The sequence below is a fragment of the Rhineura floridana genome, chromosome 3, assembly GCF_030035675.1.
Source record: "Rhineura floridana isolate rRhiFlo1 chromosome 3, rRhiFlo1.hap2, whole genome shotgun sequence".
NCBI lineage: Eukaryota > Metazoa > Chordata > Lepidosauria > Squamata > Rhineuridae > Rhineura > Rhineura floridana.
Window position 1 is genome coordinate 11,621,337 of NC_084482.1, and position 17,786 is coordinate 11,639,122.

The 17,786-nt window shown below is 43.9% G+C and overlaps 1 protein-coding gene across 2 annotated transcripts; it reads left to right on the forward strand.

The window, feature by feature from the left end:
* The first annotated feature begins 283 nt into the window (after window positions 1-283).
* HTATIP2 (HIV-1 Tat interactive protein 2) lies at window positions 284-17,078 on the forward strand. 2 transcript variants are annotated; one of them, XM_061614460.1, is made up of 6 exons: window positions 284-384; window positions 4,187-4,388; window positions 7,145-7,252; window positions 8,465-8,602; window positions 12,183-12,244; window positions 14,758-17,078. In XM_061614460.1, exons 1-6 carry the CDS (start codon window positions 302-304, stop codon window positions 14,969-14,971), a joined length of 807 nt encoding a protein of 268 aa, XP_061470444.1. In that variant the 5' UTR covers window positions 284-301; the 3' UTR covers window positions 14,972-17,078. The 2 variants fall into 2 exon arrangements, with proteins under 2 accessions (XP_061470444.1, XP_061470445.1); XM_061614461.1 differs by lacking the exon at window positions 284-384 and adding an exon at window positions 1,919-4,110.
* The last annotated feature ends 708 nt before the right edge of the window (window positions 17,079-17,786 follow it).

The following is a 17,786-nucleotide window of genomic DNA, read 5'->3' on the forward strand; positions in this document are numbered from 1 at the left end:
CAAAAATGAAAAAATAAGTAAAAGTAAAACGTGCCAATCCGAGAATAAGGCAGACCAGAAAAATAAAGCCAAGAACTTAAAACAAACAGCCCGCCCGCATAAAAACATCATGCGTTTAATATGACAAGACTGCGTACGAGTGTGAGGGGAATACCAGGATCATTCTTGAATGCGGACAGACAGACAACGGGTCAAGACACCCCTGTCGGTTCCCACCTGAATATTTTCTCCCGCTCGCAATGCAACCTGTGAAAGGCCGTGTTCTGCTCAGGAGGTGAGAACGAGGTCCGCATATCTGCGCATGCGTTACGGTGTGGGGTTAGCAAGCAGAAGGAAACGGAAGACTGGGCGGCTGTCCACCCTTCCGCTCTGCTTTTGCCGCGGGTGAGTTACAGGCGGCTCGGTAGTAGGCTTTCCTCTTTTCTTCCTTTATGGGAGCGACGCCTGTCCCTCTGCTAGGGTAGAATCGCCGGAAAGGGTAGAAAGTAAGGCGGTGGGGCGAGAGGTGGAATCCGGGTCTCCTTTGCCCCATCATCTCAATGCAGCCCCGTGATTGCAGGGAAGGGTCTGCGGCAAGAAAGCAGCCCCTCCAGAAGAGAAACCTCAGAGATAAGCTGGGAGGAGCCGGAGCATTTCTGGGAGAGTCGCCTTGATCGCGGGGGCGCGGCGGGGCGATAGCATTGCAGTATTTGCAAGGCCCTACAAATTAGTGTATTGCAACACGCCTGAGAAGAGCTGGGGAGAAGGGCGCAGCGGGTCCAGGGCTATGTCTTGTAATTCTGCCCTCTCTTAAATAGGGGTATAAGTTCCATTGAGCTCAGTGGGGCTGACCTCTGAGTAGATATGCATAGGATCTCATTTTTGGTCTTAACAGTCCAATCCTAAGTATGGCTACTCTAAAATTCACTAATAGGCAAAACAAATTTGCAGTTTAACAACATACCTATAGCCAACAGATAGTTCTATCACTTTAAAAACCAGGGAAATTGGGCAACTATAGTGAATGCACCAGGGGAGCAGGAGACCTGACCTCCTCTCTGAGATAATTGTACTGCCCTACATATTTGTCAAAATACAAACACAATTAGGGTTGGTCTTTCACAGTCCAATTCACTTCCTCTGTGTAGCTTGGAAGAATTTGGTAAGGTGTATTCACTGTAGCTGCCCAATTTCCCTGCTTTTTAAAGTTTGATAGAAATGGCGATAGGTATGTTCTTGTTTGTTTGTGGGTTTTTTTGCCTATTAGAGAATTTCTCTGCTTTTCATTCTGGGAGCTAAGAAATGGGATCTTGTACAAGTTTGCTGAGAATGGATTGGTCATTTACATGCTTATTGAGTTCAGTGGGATTTACTCCAGTGCAATCATGTTTAGGATAGGTGAAACTGACCGAGGGGGGGAGGGGAGGAGGGCAGGTTTGATCATTTGCATGTTTATTGAGTTCAGTGGGATTTACTCCTGTGCAATCATGCTTAGGATAGATGAAACTGACCTGGAGGAGGAGGAAGGGTAGGGTAGAGAGGAAGGGGAAGGAAGGAGGAGATTAGGAGGGCACTGGGCAGAGGGAAAGGCCTTTCTTTGCCAAAAGGAAAACATGGTGAACAGTATCATTGTTTTTCAGGGTTTTCCGCACCTTTTTATTCTACAGCAGGCCCATGCAGTCTCCCATCCAAATTTAAACCAAAGATGTCGAATCCTCACCAGACCTTTATTTCACTTCAAACCTTCCCCCAAAGAATCCTGGGAAGTGTAGTTTGTGAAGGGTGCTGAGAGTTGCTAGCAGATGCCCTGTTCCCCTCACACAGCTTCAGTCAGAGCGGCTGACTGTTAAACAACTCTAGCCGCTGGAGCTCTGTCAGGGGAATAGGAGTCTCCTAGCAACTCTCAGCACCCTTCACAAGCTACAGTTCCCAGAATTCTTTGGAGGAAGCCATAACTGTCTAAAGTGAAATAAACATCTGGTATCGGTGTGGCCCCCTGATTAGCCAAGCAAAACAGCTGTGAGTCTGGCTTTTAGAACACTGACAGCTGGTTCTTACTGAGTATGTGCACATTTATCATTGACTCCAATGTTAAATTTCTTAGATTAATTAAAAATCAGCTAGGTACTTTTTCAACATTTAAACTGCAGAAGATTAAGATCAGAGCATGGGGCAAGGTTAGTAATAGCATTGCAGGTACTCTGTGAACATGGCAGATTTTTAATTAATTTCAACAAATTATGAGACCACTGACAGAAAAAAGTCCAACTGGGGTCTGGATTTATTTTCTCTTGTTTTACATGTTGAACTCTTGATTCTCTCTGGGTGTTTTGTGTATCGCCATGAAAACATAGAGGGTTGTTAAGCAAGTGTTTCTGAGTTCAGGACTATAAATTTTGTAAGGTTTTGTTTTGAAATGAGTTTATGGGAGCAGCAGAATAGCATGGGAGGTGTTTTCAATGTTGCAGAATGCGAAACATCCATGCTGACTGTAGCATACAGCCACTCTTGTCACTGTCTAATAACTCCCAAGTATAATTAAAGTAGGGTGTGGTAAGGAACCTGTGGTGTTCCAGATGTTGGTGGACTCCACCCCCTGTTCAATTCAGGAACCCAAATTAAAGCATACTTGACAGGTGGCCCACCACCTCCCTGGGCAATTGGTTCCATTGTCTTACCACTCTAACAGTTAGAATGTTTTTCCTGATGTTCAATCAAAATCTGGCTTTTTCCAACTTGAGCCCATTATTCCATGTCCTGCATTCTGGGATGATCTGGTTCTCCTCTGGGTGGCAACCTTTCGAAGAGTGCTGTCATATCTCCCCTCAATCTTCTCTTCTCAAAGCTAAACATGACCAGTTATTTTAGTCTGTCCTTGTAGGGCTTTGTTTCCAGTTTCCTGATCATCTTTGCTGCCCTCCTCTGAACCTGTTCCAATTTGTCTGCATCCTCCTTAAAGTGTAATGTCCAGAACTGGACACAGTACTCAAGATTAGGCCTAACCAGTGCCGAACAGAGGGGAACTAATACTTCACATGATTTGGAAACTAGATTTCTGTTAATGCACCCTAAAATAGCATTTGCCTTTTTTGCAGCCACATCACACTGTTGGCTCATATTCAGCTTGTGATCAACAATTCCAAGATCCTTCTTGTATGTAGTATTGCTGAGCCAAGTATCCCACATTTCATAACTGTGCATTTGGTTTATTTTTGCTAGGTTTAGAGCTTTGCGCTTACCTCTGTAAAATTTCATTCTGTTTTCAGCCCAGTGGTCCACCCTATCAAGATCCCTTTGAATTTTGATTCTGTCTTCCAGAGTATTAGTTATCCCTCCCAATTTTGTATCATCTGCAAATTTGATAAGCATTTTGAGCACCTCCTCATCCAAGTCATTAATAAAAATGTTGAAGAGCACTGGGCCCAGGACTGAGCCCTGCGGGACCCCACTCATTAGCTCCACCCAGTTTGAGAAGGAACCATTGATAAGCACTCTTTGAGTATGGTTCTGTAGCCAATTGAGGATCCACCTGACAGTTGTTCCATCCAGCCCACATTTAGCTAGCTTGCTCATCGTAAGGCACTTTGTCAAAAGCTTTGCTGAAGTCGAAATATATTATGTCCACAGCATTCCCACTGTCTACCAGGGAGGTTAGCAGAAAAGAAGCACCTTGCAGATGTCTGTCCCACTTTCATGACAGGTCATCTTGTCTGACTAAAATGCAGTCCTCTAAATGTCTACTGCCCCTGTTGACTTTGTTGGGAATGAATATTGGAAGATGTGGGACAGACAAAAGGACATACTTCCTCGTACAGCCCAAAGTTACATTATAGAATTCATTCCCAGAAGCTATAATGATGACCGACAAGTTTGATGGGTTTCAAAGGGGATTAGACAAAACCATGGAGGATAAGGCTACTGTCCATGAAGCTTATGTTCTACCACTTTGTCGGAGGCAATATGTCTCTGAATTCCATTTGCTGGGGATCCCAACTGTGAAGATCACTGTTACACTCGGGTCCAGCATGTGGGTTTCCTATAGGCTTCTGGTTGGCCACTGAGAGCAAGGTGCTGGGCAAGATAGGCCTGATCCAGCAGGGCTCTTCTAATCTACTTACAACTTACTTCCAGGTAAATGTGTATCTTACTTCCAGGCAGATTGTGGCCCAAATGTCTTCTCTCCTTCACCTCTACTTCTTGCCAACAGAATGGCTGCCCTTAAACCAGAGGAACTGAAGAGTCTTGAGGAGCGTTTCCGGGAGAAGAATCAAACCTGTGTTATTTTGGGTGCCTCTGGCGAAACTGGGAAAGAACTGTTAGCTGAGATCTTGCGGCGGCAGTTGTTCTCCAAGGTGACGCTCATTGGTCGCCGGAAGCTGAATTTGGAAGGACCACTTTACACCAATGTGGTATGGAAGCACAGCCAGCATCCAATGAGTATTTATTGTGTGTTTATTAAACATACCCTGTATTTCTTCTATGGAGCTCAAGGCAGCACATAGAATTTTCTCTCCCACACCTCCCATTTTATCCTCCCTCCAATCCTGTCAGGTAGACTAAACTAAGAGATAGTGACTAGCCCAAGGTCATCCACTGAGCTTCATGGGCATTTTGAATCTGGGTCACCTCCAGCCCTAATCTGACTCTCCTCTCATCACACCCCACCAGCTCTGAGTGCGTACCCATCTCTTACATTCTTACTTCTATCACTTATACCCCATTTTTCCATATCAAGTGTACTCAAGGCAGCTTAGAACTTCAGTACTTAAAAAACAAAATGGCAGATGAAATCATTCCAACCTAAAAACAGCCGGTACAACTGAAAGGCAGCTGTAGCATAAAAGCCAATTTGAAAATGTAAAATTTTGAAAATGCCTGCTCAAATTGACTGCTGTGGTATACAGCCCAGAATTTAAAAACAAAAACAAAAAACTTTATAATGAATAAACAGTAGTGCAGCCACAATGTTGGTCCTCACAAGAGCTAGTGGAACAGGGACTTTAGATTGTAGTCCAATGCACTCTTATTGGGGAGTAAGTTCCATTCAGCTCAGTGGTATTTACTTCTGAGTGGATATGCCTAGGATTGCCTACTTGTGAAACTGACAGAAATTAGACAAGTCAACTTCCTGAGAAAGGTTTTGAGATCATTAAGAATATTTTCTGACTTAGGGCCAAACTACATGTAACATTAAACGTGGTTTAATTAGAGATGTAAAATTTCTGGAAATTTTAAAGCCATGGGGGAGAAAACAATGCCTTCCCCCTCAAAAATGGGAATTTTAGGGAAAATGTAAAAATATGCAATAGTTACCCTTTTTTAGCACTCTTTACAAATCTAAAGTCACTTTGTTAAGAACATAAAATGTATTATGGATAACTTTCTTTGCCATGAAAGTATTGTATTTGGTATATCAGAAGTACAGTTTATTCAGTCAGTAATAACAAATTGAATTTGTCTAAAGAAGTTAACATTTTTGTTACAAGTGGAGCTAAACTGAAGAAGTGTAAGGAACCTAGCATCACTTTGGTTTTGCCAGTTTAGGGGGAACAAGCAAAAACTAAAAACAGAAGAAACCAAAGAAAATGATGAGGCCTCCTCCAGTCCTCCACAGTGTCAAGCAGGCATAAACTCGCCCATTTCCGTAGAAAGAGCTGAGAAAAAAGGCAGGGGTCTCAGTGAATCCTACATAAAATTTAATGAGTCTTATATTCTGAGCTATTGGTATCAGTTTCTGCTTCTTCATATTTGCCATCATATTTATCATGGACAGTGCCTTTGCATATAACACAGCACAAATAGAGACAATGAATGTAGTCCCTTCTTCGTTCCGTTTTATAAAGAGCAGCACCACATCTAGAAGTGTGGGTTGGCTTAACAGTCTAAGAGGAAACATGGCTGGTGTCCTTGTATTTCTTATTTTCCCTGTTCTAGAGGGAAATGGCAGGGCCAGCAATAGCAGCTTAACAGGCAGCAAAGGGGTGGCAACCATGTTGTGGGGTATAAATAACTCTTCCTTTCTCTCTTCCACCCACTACTGGGACACTTTGGTCAACCCTCACTTCCCTGTGTGGTGCCAGAGCTCTCAGCCAGTGTATGTAGATGTAGGGTAAGAATGAGAGCCTGTGGCCTTTCAGATTTTTTGGACTGCAGTTCCATCCCTGTCAGATGGCCATGTTGAGGAGGACTGTTGGGAGTTGTAGTCCAACAATGTCTGGAAGGCCACAGGTTCCCCAACCATGTTGTAGGTCAGCCTTTCCCAACCAGTGTGCCTCCAGATGTTGTTGGACCACAACTCCCATCAGCCTCAGCCAGCATTGCCAATGGGAGGCTGATGGGAGTTGTGATCCAACAACATCTGGAGGCATACTGGTTGGGAAAGGCTGTTGTAAGTCCTTCATTCATCCAGCCATGGTATCTCCCTCCGTCTTATACATACACACACATGATTAATGCAGCAAGTAGGCAATCCAGACACACCAAAGAGGAGAAGGAACAAACATGAAAGGTGATATAAATATAACCCTCAAAGAGATGAAATGTGACACATTTATTATCTGTTTCTTATTCCTATATTTTCTATTTATAAGATAATTCGTGATATTTTTTAATATTTAGAATGTCATACGAGGCATGCACAGATGGAATTAATTTACAAGATGTTCTGTATAAAGAAATTACAGCAACTTAAATGTATAGCAGAAAAGAATGAGAAAGAACTCTAATGGGATGTGAGAACGGGGAAGTTTCAGGAAGCATTGGGGGCCACATAAAAGGAGGTTTGAGGCTGCATGTGAGCTGACCAAACAGTCCAGGCAGAAATCATAAGCCGTCTCTTCTGCCCTTGTCAGGGAAGAATGGCAGGACCATCACGGGGAGGGGTGTTTCAACAATGCTTCTTAACATATGTAGTTTCCCTCATGAGTAATATCTGCTTGGATTCCATGTGTGGAGGTGATAAGGCTTCTAGGTCACCTAGAGGGTACATTTCTCAGGTGTTCTGTGCCTGATCTTCTCTCTTCTGGGAGAGAGCTGGGAGCTACATGAGGAAATTTAAGTGATTTTACTTAATTACTTTTAAGTTCCATTCCTCTACGTGCGTCTTTTCTTTTTAATTTGGTTGTTTTTTCCCTTGTTTTGGCTTCTCTTGTGGTCTACCGCCCAGTCCCAAGAGCTTGTCAACTTTGAGAAACTGGATGAATCTGCAGCTGCCTTCCAAGGCCATGACATTGGATTTTGCTGCCTGGGAACAACCAAAGCCAAAGCTGGAGCGGTGAGTAACCTAGGCTAACAGGAGTGCAGGACAATATCTGGTGTGTCGAAGAAACGGTGGAAGGTTGAGAGACTAGGGCAGAGATGGAGAACCTCTGGTCCAGGGGCCAAATGTGGTCCTCTAGGGCTTTCTATCTGGCTCTTGGGACTCTCCCCAGGTTACACTAACTCCACAGTCATGCAAGCGTTCCCCAGCCCACCCTGCTCCAAAATCTCCTGAGTGTTCCCCCCCCCCAAAAAAAACTAGAATGTGTCATTGAACTCTGATAATGGTTCGGGGAGGGTGTAGAAACTAGCCTACCTGAACAAGGGTATAATACATATCCATTGTTCTGCCCACTTTTGCATCTGGCCCTGCCCACTGCTAGCATGTGGCCCTTGGGGTTAAAATGGTTTCCCATCCCTGGAGTAGCAGGAAGCAAGGAGCTGCATGAAATATAGCCATCTGAGAGCTCTAGTTTTTTTTATTTGATTGATTGATTTAGTTTGTTTATATGCCGCCTTTTCACAGTGAACTGTGCCCAAAGCAGCTTACAATATCCACTTATCAAAATACAAAACATTGGGGGGGTTGGAGTTTGGGAGAGAAAGGTGTTTACAAAACATACCAATAAGTTCAACTCAACAATTTAACAACTAGAATAAATTCAATATTGTGAAATAAACTAAATTTAAATACATAAGTACAAAGCAACAGGAGAGTTTACAGACAATAAAATTCCAGCTGTTAGTACAGGTCTTATTGCACTCCAAAGTGTTTTTTAAGGTTTGTTTTCTTTTCCTTCATGGCTGAGAGCGGCGAGGTTGAAATGGGAGTGCTTCATAGTAGGCGAATGGGTGACCTTGCTGAGGATGGATGCAAGGGAGTTGAAATTTTTAGTTGTTTGTTTATTACATGTGTGTACGACACTTCTTCCAGGGCTTGGGGATCTCTGATTTTTTTATTCATAACAATCCTGTTAGGTAGGTTAGGCAGAATGACTAGCTCACCCAGCTTTCATGGCTGTGTGCAGACTTGTACCATTTCCAGAGTCCAAAGAGTGACACTGCAATGGCTCTTGCCTCCTTGTTTAGCTTAATTCACCTTACAATCCACTTAATGAATGAAATCTTTTGATGTATGTTCTTCAAATATGTCCTGACTCACCCTGAGCATTTGGGATAGAGAGGATTTCTAATTAAATAAGTGTTTCTTTCTCTCCCTTGCCCCCAGGATGGATTTGTGCGTGTCGACCGTGACTACGTTGAGCACTCGGCAACACTAGCCAAAGCCGGCGGATGTCACCACTTTGTCCTGCAGTCGACCAAGGGTGCAGATAGCTCCAGCCGCTTCTTGTACCTCCGGGTTAAGGTATGTCTTACGGGTGCAACCCTATTCCAGGGTGGGTTACTTGTGGTCTTCCAACTCCCATCAGCCCCAGCCAATACAGCCAGTAGTCAGGGATGATGGATGTTGTAGTCCAGCAACATCTGGAGGACTGCACGTTCCCCAGCCCTGGTGTAGGCTTTCAAAATGAGATAATCAGTAATGGGAAGAACTTCCTCCAGGTTTCTGAGCTGTTTCCAATTCTCTCCTTAAATGTCTGTAGCTCCACCATTGATTCTACTGCCATTCTGAATTATTAGCAGAAGGGATAAAAATTATAATGATTAATCTTTATCTTAGTTTTCCTCGGAGTTCCTGATGTCTTACAAGATTCACTCTCTTCCAGACCTCTTCCACCCCGTTTAATTCTCATAACAACCCTGTAAAATAGGTTATCTGAGAGATATTAGCAACTGGTTATCGTGGCTGAGGGGGAATGAATTTGAACCTGGATTTCCCCTAGTTCAAAACTCTTGTCACTGCACTAAAAAAACCAAAATAGAAGCAACACCAGGCCTGTGTAGTGTTCAAGATTAAATATGAAGAGCAATATCCCTGCCAAAACATGGAGGGGTGTGTGCACATTGGAAGTTTTGCCCCAGAGTAGTGCTCCTATACCCTTTGATCCATACTATTGCCATCACAGCTTTCATCAGTGACACATTTGGCTCATTGTGTCCTCGTATGCCACGGTGACAATATAGCCCCAGACCTCCTTGCTGTCTCTCTGTATCCACCATCAACCTCCTTTGCTGTACCTCACTGTCTACTTGTTTGTGTTTTCATGGGAGAAATCTGTGGTTCTGGGGGATTTCAGACCTTGTTGAGTATGCAAGCCAGCCCTGTGACTTTGAATGTGGAGTGTGAGAGAGTGAGTGTGAGAGAGTGAGTGTGAGAGAGAGTGAGAGAGAGTGAGAGAGAGTGAGAGAGAGTGAGTGTGAGTGAGTGTGAGTGAGTGTGAGAGAGTGTGAGTGTGAGAGAGTGTGAGTGTGAGAGAGTGTGAGTGTGAGTGAGTGAGAGAGTGTGAGAGAGAGAGTGTGAGAGAGAGAGAGAGTGTGAGAGAGAGAGAGAGTGTGAGAGAGAGAGAGAGTGTGAGAGAGAGAGAGAGTGTGAGAGAGAGAGAGAGTGTGAGAGAGAGAGAGAGAGAGAGTGTGAGAGAGAGAGAGAGTGTGAGAGAGAGAGAGAGTGTGAGAGAGAGAGAGAGTGTGAGAGAGAGAGAGAGTGTGAGAGAGTGTGAGAGAGTGTGAGAGAGTGTGAGAGAGTGTGAGAGAGTGTGAGAGAGAGAGAGAGTGTGAGAGAGAGAGAGAGTGTGAGAGAGAGAGAGAGTGTGAGAGAGAGAGTGTGAGAGAGAGAGAGTGTGAGAGAGAGAGGGGGGGGCGCGCGCGCGTGAGTTGGGGAGCGCGCGCGCGCGTGAGTTGGGGAGCGCGTGCGAGAGAGAGGGAGCGCGTGCGAGAGAGAGGGAGCGCGTGCGAGAGAGAGGGAGCGCGTGCGAGAGAGAGGGAGCGCGCGCGAGAGAGAGGGAGCGCGCGCGAGAGAGAGAGGGAGCGCGCGAGAGAGAGAGAGAGAGAGGGAGCGCGCGCGAGAGAGAGAGGGAGCGCGCGCGAGAGAGAGAGGGAGCGCGCTCGCGAGAGAGAGGGAGCGCGCTCGCGAGAGAGAGAGACAGGGAGCGCGCGAGAGAGAGAGAGAGAGGGAGCGCGCGCGCGAGAGAGAGAGAGGGAGCGCGCGCGAGAGAGAGAGAGAGAGGGAGCGCGCGCGAGAGAGAGAGAGCGCGCGCGAGAGAGAGAGAGCGCGCGCGCGAGAGAGAGAGCGCGCATGTGAGAAAGAGAGCGCGCGCGCGTGAGAGTGTGAGAGCGCGCGCGCGTGAGTGTGAGAGCGCGCGCGCGTGAGAGTGTGAGAGCGCGCGCGCGTGAGAGTGTGAGAGCGCGCGCGCGTGAGAGTGTGAGAGCGCGCGCGCGTGAGAGTGTGAGAGCGCGCGCGCGTGAGAGTGTGAGAGTGTGTGTGAGAGTGAGTCTCTTCTGCCACCAGATGTTGATCTTTGGAAGCGCCCTCTGCCTCATTTTTTAATATCTCTGAGGTTTGAGCTCTAAGTGAATGAGGTCATCAGAAGATATGGAGTTGGGTGCATGCATCCTTACCTGTCTCTCCCAGCTGAGTTGATTGAGGCAGAAGCAGTAGTGGTCCAGTGGCATTTGGAAGCAATAATGGACTGGATGAAAGTGCTGTTCATTATCAGTTCATTTGCCCAGGGAAAGTGGTGGTCAACTAGCTCTGAAAGGGATTGTACATTCCCCTAAAGTATAAGGTGTGCATTGTGGGACTATTAATTTTTTTTTTTTTACTCTTAAGGAGAGCTTGGAAAAGTTACTTTTTTGAACTACAACTCCCATCAGCCCCAGCCAGCATGGCCACTGGATTGGGCTGATGGGAGTTGTAGTTCAAAAAAGTAACTTTTCCAAGCTCTGCTGTTAAGGCTGAAGTTACCTCTGTGATGCAGAGAACCTTCTGTCAGTTGAGCCTGATACGCTAACTGCAACTGAGAGCCTGGGCACAGTTATCCATGCACTGGTAACTGTTAAACTGGATTATTGCAACGTGCTTTACACGAGGCTGCTTTTGGAGACAATTCAGAAACTGCAGCTAGTCCAGAACACTGCAGCTAGGTTTCCAACTGCCATTGGCCAAAAAAGATTGTATCTTGCCTGTATTGAAACTCCTCCACTGGTTTCCAGTGAGTTCCTTAGTTTAATTAAAAGTAGTGATCTTAATTTTTAAAGCAGATTGGGTCCCAGATATTTGCTGGACTGCCTTCTCTCATATCTATCCGCCCATCCACTGAGATTATCATCTGAGGCCCACAACTGGAAGAGAGCCCTTCCTTCCAATTTAACAGGAAGGAAGGGAAAAAATAAAACATCTAGCTGACATTGACAATAAAATATCCCGTCAATCCTAATTTAAAGGTACAGATTAATATAAGCAATCCATATGTCCAAACAGGAATCTAAACGAGATTCACGAATATAAGCCATGCATTCAAATGTAGAAAGCACAGTGCAGTTTTCAAACAGTGAGTAGTAAATGGTGGATGTTTGTCCTTCCAGCCTTGCAATATAAGCCACGATAAGAGCTCGCAGGATCTATCTGTTAGTCTCCACACCACAGGGATGTAACTGGAAAGCCTCTTCTGTGGAGGCTCCATACCTTTGGAATACCTTCCCCAAGGAGGCCCTCCTGGTGACCTCATTACTATCATTTAGATGCCAGGCAAAAACATTTGGTTTCTCAGGCTGTTAATGTAAGCATTATTTAACTTAGAGCAATTTGATTTTACCATTCATTTACATTGGTTGTTGCTGTTTCGGTTTGTTATTAATTTGCTAGGTTAGTTCATACATATTATTATAATATTTTAGATTGTGCTTTTTGTTTCTTACTACTGTGTTAGCCACTCTAGCAACATAAATCTATGTTGAAGGTACAGGATATAAATTATATGTGTGTGTGAGAGAGAAAGGAAGGATGGAGAGAGATCTTGCCTCATGGTTGGTTTCCTCTTTCCCTACAGGGTGAAGCAGAAGCTAGGGTCCAAGCAGTTGGGTTCGACCGTTGTTCCATATTTAGGCCAGCGTAAGTATTAGGAAGTGTGTGTGGATCAGAGATGGTTTGGTGTGGAGAAATGCTGTATATATATGGCTCTTTCTGGTTTTGTTTGAAGGAGAAATGTATTCCGAGACCGCTGTGATTCTCATGAGGCCTTGTGTTGTTATGTTGTTACAAGCTTGCTTAGCAGTGGCTGCTTGGTGACAAGTTCTGAGAGGAGGGAGAGACATGATCGCTTTGAGATTTTATTAGATGGGGCCTGGATCAGGTGAATTCATTCTAATTGGTCTGGGTGACAGCAGACTCTGATTGGCTGGAGGGTCTCTAGAGACCATTGAGAGCTAACTGTCAGTGAGAGAGTCAGTCACGATTGGGGAGAGAGTTGGTTCTTGAGGGCAGTATGAGGTGTAGACCAGAGTAAAGCGGAGAAGAAAACTCAGGCCTAGATATTACCTTATTAATATTTGTCTGGGAAAGATCAAGGGAAGGGAGCCTGTAACTGAGCAGGTCTGAGAAGCTACCCTGTAAGGCCTTACCAGTGGAAGATGACACAAGAGAGCTGTAAACTGTCCAAGCAGCCCGAAGTACAACCAGAGGAGCTTGGGGGACCAGAGGCAGATTGTCCCCAGTAGTTGGACTGGGTTGTGGGAGTATTTGGCTGGGATGGAGGTTTAGGGAAATTGGCCTGAGGTAAAACCACTTAGAGGTTGGTGTCAGAATCTGTCAACAAGCACCTTTAAGACCAGAATATAAATGTCAGTATTCCATTATGTACACAGCATCCCTTTAATTAACCAACAATCTTAAAGTTCATCCTGTCTCTAGTGTTGGTGTCCATCTCAAGCTTTTTTAAAAATGTGTTTTTAAATTTGTACATTTGTTTTTAATGTTTTTAATTGTTGTAAACCACCCAGAGAGCTTCGGCTATGGGGCGGTATACAAATGCAATAAATAAATAAATAAAAATGCTTAAAGTCTACTATGCACACTACTAGATGGTTTTGAAAGCATTCTGAGTGAATTGAAGAATTAAGAAAGTACAGGTTTATATAAAGTGAAGCAGAGGGACCCAGGATCTCTGACAGTGGGTGTCATAGGACAACTGTTGACAGCCATGTGGGGTTCATAAATGGTGGTTGAGCACATCACAAAGGAGTCTGTGCCAGTTTGGGGGCAACGCTTCTGTGCATTAATCCCACCCCCTGCAAATCATTCTTTATTTGAATCTTCTCTTCCTCTCGTGCAGTAAAATGAGATACCCAGCACCTAACTCTCAATTGGCTTGAATAAACTGGTTTCATCTCTCTTCTTGTTGATTATTCAGGAACAGGGCCCAAAGTACAAAGTGTGCAGGGTTCATGCCAATATAATCCATTTATAAGACACTAGCAGCCTTGTGCCCAGCATTCCTCAGGAATTCTGAGAAACCAAAAAATCATTGCTGTTTTGAAATGTTCCGTCTGCCATCTTGATTCAAAATGGTATCCAATTGTATCCAAATATAGACAAAAATCTGTTCCTTGATCTCAGAAACAGTCTTGCACAATTTGGTTACGATATCCTTTTACAGTTTGGTCTCCAGGGATATATATAATGCCAGTTCAGTTAAACCCTTTTGTATAGATATTATTAGGGAAGGTGGTAAATGATGGATATTTTTCCCATCCTTTCAAGGGCAATTTTGCTTGATGTAGTGAATCTAATAAATGCATAAACAGTTCAACAAGTTATTTTGGTTTAATCAACCCAGAGTAAAAGTGGCATGAGCTTGTACATGTGACGCACCCTAAAGGGCTTTCATGATCCATTCTATTTGTCTATCTGTCCATCTCAAAACAAACCCAGGGTGGCATATATTGGGTTATGGCACAATCCACACCACAACCCTGTGAGGCAGGTTATATTGATTTGCCAAAGGGCTACCCAGTGAGTTTTATGGCTGAGCAGAGAGTTTTGAACCCTGGTCTTTCCAGTTCAAATTCAGCACTCCTGCATCACACAGGTTCTTGGTGCAGCACGTCACATTGCTCCACTTGTATTCCCACCAGTAGCCAAGTGCCCTTTACCTAGTAACATGGGTGCCCTCAGTGACATGAATAAATCCAGTGGTGGTGGCACCCACCGCTATGTAAATTGGATTGCTATTTCACCTGAAGTGAATGGGCGCTTATGATAGCACCATGGTATAGGTGCCATTTTCTGGGGTAGAGGAAGATATTTATTATGCCCTATCTCAAAAACAAATGTTCACTAATATAGAAACTCATATATTTTTCACTGTCAAAAATCAAACACAAGTCGGCCTTTATACAGTTCACTGGCCTTAGTGTCTCCAGAAATGCTAGTAATAGATATGGCCTCACCTCTGCCATCTCCATCTCACCCACATCGTCCTCTGCTGATTTATAATTCTTCCCAGTCTAAAAGGCCTGACATGGGGCCCATTGTCATCCTGCAGTAACCATTTGGAGCAGCTATGATGTCTTGTTACCTCAGAAAATTGAGAGAAAGCTGTTTTCTCATTCTTTCTCATATTATAGTGTGCTACTGTGTGATCGTCAGGAGTCTCGTCCAGGGGAGTGGATGGCCAGGAAAGTCTTTGGAGTGGTCGCACACTTCTTCCCCACGGCCCTTTCTGTCCCCACAGAGGCTGTGGCCCGAGCAATGATAAACCTTGTGGTGATGCCAGGAGAGGAGGGCCAGAAGGTAGAGGTGCTGGAAAATGCAGCCATACATGCCCTTGGTCAGGCATAAATAGTTGGGAGGTTTATTTCCTAGATGGCATAGTGGTGGAGACTGCCTCATCAGCCCAAAGGCCCAGTCTTTCCTGTTCTTCCTTTCCACCAGAAGGATCCCTCAAGCAGTAAGGTCTTGCCTGTTAAACTGAGGTCATTCCTCTTTGTTGCCATGGTAACTCTGCATGAACTGCCACATCTCCCATGATTCCCATTTTTGAATAGCACTGCTGGTTGCCTGAAAGGCAAATGTCCAACTATTGTCTGCTGTGAGTGGTCACTAAAGTTTGCAAGGCACATCACTGGGGGAGAATATGCTGCTTGTAGGACCACTCTGTTCTGTGCCTTGACACATGGTATGAGCCTTCTCCCATCATATAGCTAACAAGACATCCTCAAGTGCCTGTTTCCCCATTGCTTGAAGGAACTGATCAGATCCCTTCACGGCTTGCTGCCTCTTCAGGAATATGGCTCAAATAACACACACCTTCAAACACTGCTGTGCTCCAGTCAATGTCTAAAGTGTGTGACTAGGACAGACATGTTTGAAAGTAATGAGTCTGCCACCATCATATATCATTTTGACCAAAGTTCATGCCCTGATATTTAGAACCCCAAAGATTTTGAACTGTCAAACTTTCAGAAATGTTGCCATCTCATCTGATGTTTGGAACTCTGAGAGTCTCTTCCTATTCCTATGCCAAAGTAAATTGTGGTGCTTGTTTTAAAGTCCTGTAAATGGCAAAAATGGGATATTACTTAGTTCCATCGGGTGAAAATGAATAAGGGACACTTTTCTAATATTGTTCATCACGCTTTTTAGGAATGCCAACTGTGAAATCTGTGCATTATTTGCAAAAAAACTTGAACGCACATTCTCATTCTCTCAAGTGCTCTGTCCCCACCAGCCAGATGAGAAAGATGTGTGTTCTAGTTCAGGAGTAACCAATGTGGTGCCCTCCAGATGTTACTGGATTACAGCCTTGACTATTGGCCATACCGGGTGGGGATGATGGGAGCAGGAGTCCAACAATATCTAGAGGGCACTAGGTTGATATAAGGAATGTAATAATACACAAAACTAAACTCTATCCACTACCCAAAAACAATCGGCTCTGCTGCAAAGCTGTGTTACAACCTTTGCAACAGGCCACTTTACTGTTGATATCACTACACAGCTGTACATTGATATAGAAGGTTGTTTTTAAAAAATAAATCTTGTATAATGAAGATTGGTGTATGCAGGCAGCCTTTGCGAGGTATCTGCTCAATCGGAAGCTCCAGATGGAGTGCTAGTTCCCAAGAGGGCAAAATGCACATTTGCATGACCTTCACGAATAGTGGTGTACACCAGCCTTCCCCAACCCTGTGTCCTCTGGAAGTTTTGGACTACAATTCCCATCAGCCCCACCCAGTATGGCCAGTTGTCAGAGATGATGGAGTAGTAATCCAGAACATCAGGAAGGCAGCAGGTTTGGAAAACCTGGTGTACACCCTTTTAGTGAAAGCATCAAGTGGCCTGCAGATCAAGGAAACATGAGGATTTGGGGTATCTGGGGCTGTGTGCAGGAATCCCCCTTATATATGAGGCATAGCTCAGTTCTGATGCTCAGGCTACAAGTTTGCAAGGGAATTAAAAATAATTACACTGACTTCTCTGAATGGCTCAAAGGGTAAATGCTAACACAGAGAATGGAATGTGTATTAAATAACTTAGGTTGAACATAAATAAGTGAAGCTTTTCCATGGATTTTTTTTAATGTTTTTGAGATGTCATGAAATCTCTGGGTTGCAGATAACTTGAACATATACAGTCCAATATTCTAATTTAGCACTTTTATTTAACGCTGAAGCTCATAACTATCTGGTGACTAGGTATTTTATTTAGGTGGATAATGCAAATATTAAGCAAAGTGAGCAGGGAAACAAATGTCAAAATGATTTTCAGGTTACAGTTTCTGGAAACCGCTGAATATGACTTCCAATTGTATTTTGATTTGTTTATGCATCAGAAACTTCTGAAATAATCAGAACAATGCCAGTGTCAGTGTCAGTGATGTTTTTAAAGCTTTAAATGTATGTGATTCTTGTTTATATATTCATTAAACATATTCATTAAAAACCTTGTTAAGCTTCTGTAGTTTATTTGTAGTGTATTCATTACATGATAAAATGTTACAGCTTGAAATTTAATCTACTAACACTGAGGGGTTAATTTTAATCTGTGTAGCTAGAAAGAAGAGCACTCTAGTTTTTGAGGCTCTGTTCGTTCTGGTGTAAAGGGTGGGCTGTCTTTAATAAGTCATGGCTTTTGTTAATTTGTAAATCACATCACAGTTTACACTTCAGTATTTCAATATATGTTTTTCCATGTGTATTTCGTGGGTAGATTTATTTAAACTTCATCTGCTTTTAACAGATTAAATACATTTGCAACTCCCCCCGAAGTCTTTAAAGCAAACGCAAAGTGGTGGGCCCCCACCTTGGCTGCATTATTTACTAACATCAACTTTTCCATGGTCATACCACAAGGGTGGGGTGCTGCAATAATAATTCCATTATATAAAAAAGGCTCTCAGCTGGACCCTGCTAACTATAGACCGATAAGTTTGCTTAATATAATTAGTAAGCTATACACCACTTACCTCTATAGGAAATTACTAGACTGGGTCAACCAAACCGATCTGTTAGCACCTGAACAAGCAGGTTTTCGCCTAGGACGATCGCCGTCTGACCATGTTTTGGTTCTTCAGCATCTTATTACCAAATACAGCAAAACTAATGGTCAGGCTCTATATACGGCCTTTGTAGACTTAAAAGCGGCCTTTGATTCT